The sequence below is a fragment of the Hevea brasiliensis genome, chromosome 13 (assembly GCF_030052815.1).
Source record: "Hevea brasiliensis isolate MT/VB/25A 57/8 chromosome 13, ASM3005281v1, whole genome shotgun sequence".
Taxonomy (NCBI): domain Eukaryota; kingdom Viridiplantae; phylum Streptophyta; class Magnoliopsida; order Malpighiales; family Euphorbiaceae; genus Hevea; species Hevea brasiliensis.
The window spans coordinates 69,796,829-69,802,329 of record NC_079505.1 but is presented as its reverse complement, the minus strand read 5'-3'; the positions used below and the strand labels follow the sequence as shown (position 1 = coordinate 69,802,329).

Here is a 5,501-nt window from a genome sequence, read left to right as displayed (position 1 = left end):
TGCAGAGATCAAGAGGGAGGAACAAAAGAGAGAAGTGGCATGGTAGTGGAACAAGTAGAGAGAGGCAATAATTTACTTACTCTTCCCACTTAGTTTAGTAGACACTCTTTTTATGAAATTTTTAATTATTTTATGGGATCAAAAATTTTAACTTTGTGGAGTTAAATTAAGTTAGTAAAATTTATAGTGGGCTCATTTGACCCCACATCAGTTCATGTGGTGCCCCACTGCTTTACAGTAAGTTATTTTTAATAAATTTTTTAGGAAGCAGAGAATTTCAGTTCTACGTTCCGTTCAACTCTTGAAATAATTCTATTGTTGCCCACAATAAATTTTAGGCATGGGGCATCTCTTTAGGTTGGGCTTAGGTTCTTAGCCCAAGTTCAGCAGGAAAGGGAACTGTTGCTACATAATCCGTTCACTGGTATTTCCAGTGCAGTGGATGAAGTTGCCTGCCTGGAAAGACTTGCAACGCTAATTAGCTTCACAGTTAATTTCTCCCTTTCCTCTCCTTGTGTTCTTGCACCAAGCCACATTAAATGCTTATTTCTCCAGGTACTTGTGATTACCTTCTTCTGATAGAGGGAATTTTTCTTGGTTTATAGCTGTGGTTTTCATATTCTGGGTTTTGATCGGTTTCATTTCTTCTCTTCGAATCGATTTTCTGAGAGAAGAGGTAGAGGGTGTTATTATTTTTTATTTATTTAATTATTTGCAGTCAATTTTGTAAGCTCTTGTTGGATCAGCGGAAGATGCGAGAAATGAAATGATAAGAAAATTTTGGAATTTCAAAATGGCATGCAAGATAAATTTTGGGGTTGTTGTTTTCTCATTAGGAGATAGAAGTGAAATACTCTATATAATTTATTTTATTTTATCTTTATTTTCAAGAATATGATGAATATATGAATATATTGCTCAGGGATGACAATGAAGCCTCGGTGAACCTTCCCCCGATCATCTACCAATCAAACTCTATATTATAGTTGATTAAATAATCATTTTTCATTTCAGGTTGCTTTGACTCTGTAAAAATCTCGTAAACTGTAATCATTCTCAACTCTCAAGAAACAAGAATTGGAACAGGGACCGTTGTATTCTTGCCAGTACGCTACTCACCGGTGGCCAACAATCGCATATGACGTTAAAACAGTGTGTTTTACCCGTACAAGGAAACTATAAAAGTCTCTGCAGTCGTTGACTAGTGGGTAGGCAGGCCACGAGATTTGTATAGAAGGTTGAGCTCTTTGTTTCATTCACTCGTACTGTTCGAAGAAAATCCTGTGAGGACCTCAACCCCGAAAAATGATTCCAAAACCGCTGGGCACGCTGGCTACTGGAGCTGCTATTTTCTTGGGTAGTGTGGCCGCTCTCAATATCACTTCATCTATAGCTATCGGAGGCTTTCGCTATGCAACTGAGCTCAAACTGGTAAATCTTTTAAAAGAGTACCTTTTCTTTTGCTACCATTATCATTTATTGTTCAGAGTTTTGTTTTTTCTTTGGTCCAGAGAAAGGATGCATTGCCTTGTGGAGTATGCAGAGGAAAAGGGTATTATATATGCAAATTGTGCAAAGGCAATGCTACTATAAAGTGGTCGCCTTTATATGATCCCATTGCTGTGAACCCTTGCCTTTGCCCTACTTGTGATGGTAACAGGTTAGTAATTGGTGTGTGTTCCTTGTTATCTTCTAATTTCTGTTTTACTTTCGGTGGTTATCACTGGAATTTACTTGTATGTTGCTTTGATGTGTGTTGCAGGGTTCAGCGCTGTCTAAACTGCCTGGGCAAGGGATATAGTTGACTAGTGAGATGTGGGAAGTCCAGGATACAATTTCTATGCCTTCTTACTCGTTGATATCCCCAGATGAAGCCAATACAAACCATGAAGGTGTAATACTTTCATTGTTATCATAAGTGAGGTAAATGTCCTTGTTATTTGATATAAAGCTGAAATTGTACCTATCTGAAGAACTTTGGAATATAAACCTGAAACATTGGCCATCCCAAAACCCAATGTCTCGGTTATCACTTGGTTGCCACTCTTTGATCTGTGACTTATTTACAGGATCTATGCCAAAAGCAAATGAACCACTAATTGGCAAAGATGGGCTTAACCATGATACAAGAGAACTCTTTCCTTGTGTGATTTGTATCCGTGTCAAACCATCCTAATTCCATTCCAGGCAAAAATGTATCAGTTGGATAATCCAAACTCTGCCAGACAGTTATTTCTTCCTGAATGAGAATTAGATTTCCGGATTCAAGAAGTTCTACGCTAGTATTACTTGGTCTAGTTGTTGCAAGAGAACCACAATTTACTGTAATGGGAATCAGCCTGGCATCTTTATCATTATATTCCCATCCTGCCTAGTTGTGAGCTCTAGAGGAATCTATCAGGGAATTGTCTCAATTTGCAACCCAAACTATCTTCTTTGTCTTGTCCTTTTTGAACCAAATTCCTAAATAATGATTGTTCAACTCTCTATTAGGAAAAATAGCCTTGTTCAAACACACCACTTGCAAAAACTAGTTTTCATTGTTGTACAAGTTCTCTCCTGGTTTAAGTGTGTAAAAAGCTTCGTAGCAAATTCTAATCTTGTCTCTCATGTTTCACATCAAAAAGAGATTGCTACTCTGAAAAAAACTGAGAAAGTAGGGTGAGGAGATGCACACAAGGCTTAGATTGCAGGTCAACTACCCTCCGATAAATTTTTATGTGTCAATAACATGATACCAGATGGTTAATCTTTTGGGCAGTTTACTTGCTTGTCACTGTCGCTCTCAATTCATGGTGTTTCCTTGCAACTACGGTCATTGTAGTACTCGAATGTGATCTTAAGAAAATCACATTTCAGGACAATGGAATGTGTGAGTGCAGATGCATACGCTATTTTTCACTGATTCTTTCTTGATCCAACCATCAATGTTGACTATCAATAGTGTAGAATATTTATGTTGAAGTAATGGAATAAAGAAAAATAAAACCTGAACTGGAAGGCCTGAAGATTAACTTAGAGAAGAAGGTACCAGAAATTGTTCATATTATCTTCCCACAAAGCCACAATACAAACCTCTTACTCAATGCTCACAATCTAAAACAGAAAAGATTAACTGTCAGCATTATGTTGGAATAAAACATAAAAAGTTGTTTTAGGAAGAAAGAGAAGCTATAAAATTTCTGGCCAGGTTCGTTTGACTTTGAGCGAACATGCCAGCAGTACATGAATGGAAAATACTAGATCAAAAGACAAATTAATGGTCTTTCCAGGTAGTTTCTGATTTAGCTGATAATAATAATAATAATAATAATGGTTTAGCTAGTTAATAGGTAGCTTGAAGAGTACCATGGAGAAATCTTAACTCATAGGCCTACGCGCAGTAATTTTTTTTATTGAATGACTAACAAACTTTCATCTTCTCCATGTAGGATTGACACTGAAGAATGCGACACATATGGCTTGTGTAATTGCAAGACTAACAAACTTAAGCTAACGTGTTTGATTTGATTAATCTGTCACGATCCAACCTATGGGCCAAACCGACACTAGGACCTGGGCCAGCCTAAAATTCCCGAGGTCTGTAGTAAGTCTAACTATTCCTCAACCCAATCCTAAGGTCCATTTGGGCCCAATTTGAAGAATTCAACTGGACAGAGTCCGGCCATAAAATGGACCGTTCAACGGAGAGTTTTTTACTTGCCCAACCTGTAAATATAATATATAATAAATTGGGGAGTTCATCTCACTCTCCACATATTCATAATATCATAAAGTCCAATGGGAGCTCAGCTCCCTCATTTCATCCAGTTATGCATTCAATTAATATTCTTACAAATTCAGCACAATATTATATTACAGACCCAAATTAATTAAAATACTCCTAACACATGCGGAGTCTAAAATTTAACTCAATTATACAAAATACATCAAAAACTACTAATTGACCTTCGAAGAAGAAGAGCAGGTCAGTCACAACAAGTAATCCTCCTGTGGCCTGGAAAAATAGATGAACAGGAGTGAGCGTTCTACTCAGAGAGTAAAATAATAATTTTAATCACAATTTCTATAGCCAACTAAAGATAATGCATCATAAGGCATAGAATGCAACATCATCATAAAATTTTCATACAAACCACATCATAGCAATAAAAAGGCAATTTGGAGCACTCACCCATCCAACACTATTCAAACATTACATATATGGGAGCTGATTCCTTATACAGCTCTCTTAATCCAACATCTGCCAGCGAGTGTCTCTCAAGTCGAACTTTCGCTTAATAAATCAAGTGCGGGGTCCTAGCAAGTCTCTCAAGTCGTGTCTACCCATCTTGTCCATATCCAATACCATACCACACGCGCGCCAACGTACGCACACTGCTCTCAATTACCACAAACAACATCCATGACACTTCATCAATTATGAATGCAATATAAAACGTGCCTAGTATTTGACTACATAGATACATATTTATAAGTGATGCATAGACATGCTTGAACATAAAATAATATCGAAATTATAATTAAAATTAATATTTTACTCACAGACTTAACCGTGGTCACTGCGGCGGCTAGGAGAAGGGGGAAGGTTGTCCTAACTCATCTGACAAATTTCATTATAAATATTTAAATATTTGACTCGATACAAGCTTGGAAAATACCAATGACACCCTTAGTCTTGCCGAAAATCTGGTAGAGTCTCTCTTATACCTGGGACCTATCCAACCTAAAAAAGGATTCAAAATGCACTTCTATATCCACAAGCCACACATCCATAACTCAATCACATCACATGGCCTCTCTTGGGCCCACTCAAACAGTCAACAATCACAATTTGAAAAATTACAATTTAGTCCCTACAGTTACCCCTTTTGCAAAAACTACCCAAATAAGCTCTAAAAATTCTAAAACTTTGTCCCGTGGTCCTTAGCAATATTATAGAGCTAACACAAAAGGAATTATATTTTTCTAACCTACCACGAATATTTTATAGATTTTTAATCGAAATCAAGCACTAGATAATTAAGGAAAATGAGGGTTCGGGTTTACCTATGCCAATTCCGACCCTGGAGACGCATCCGGGACGTCTGAAAATGGTGGGGTAGCATATAATCTCGACCCATTCGGAGACTTTTTCGGTAGCCTGTCTGCCCGGCTCAAAATTACAGATTCGAGCAACTGTTGAATTTCCGCGAATTGAAGGTACCTACGCGAAGCCCACAACACAGGGGTTAGTATATAATTTTTACGAAATTTTCTAAGCTCGTTTAATGCTCGGAAAAACACTGTGAAGTCTTGTGAGACCCACCGAAAAACAGTGTCGGAAAAATTTGAAATGGGTATTGCCGCGAAGCTCTCGATGAGTGGAGCACTCCGATACTCTCGGATTTTTTGTGGGGTTTATGGTTTTTGAGAAATCTAACCCGAAAGTCAAAATGGGCTAAAACTTCCCAGATAAAAATTGGACAAATCGCTTGATGGATTTTGGTATTCTTGGTGTC

General features: G+C 37.6%; 1 protein-coding gene across 3 annotated transcripts; it reads left to right on the top strand.

The window, feature by feature from the left end:
• Positions 1–403: 403 nt before the first annotated feature.
• On the top strand, positions 404–2,263 carry LOC110649383 (protein BUNDLE SHEATH DEFECTIVE 2, chloroplastic). 3 transcript variants are annotated; one of them, XR_009142566.1, is made up of 5 exons: positions 404–555; positions 1,015–1,431; positions 1,512–1,660; positions 1,763–1,923; positions 2,070–2,263. XR_009142566.1 is itself a non-coding variant. In XM_021803926.2 (4 exons), exons 2-4 carry the CDS (start codon positions 1,306–1,308, stop codon positions 1,803–1,805), a joined length of 318 nt encoding a protein of 105 aa, XP_021659618.2. In that variant the 5' UTR covers positions 404–555; positions 1,015–1,305; the 3' UTR covers positions 1,806–2,013. The 3 variants fall into 3 exon arrangements, 2 of the variants coding, with proteins under 2 accessions (XP_021659618.2, XP_057988143.1); XM_021803926.2 differs by lacking the exon at positions 2,070–2,263 and having other exon boundaries at positions 1,763–2,013; XM_058132160.1 differs by lacking the exons at positions 404–555; positions 2,070–2,263 and having other exon boundaries at positions 928–1,431; positions 1,763–2,013.
• The last annotated feature ends 3,238 nt before the right edge of the window (positions 2,264–5,501 follow it).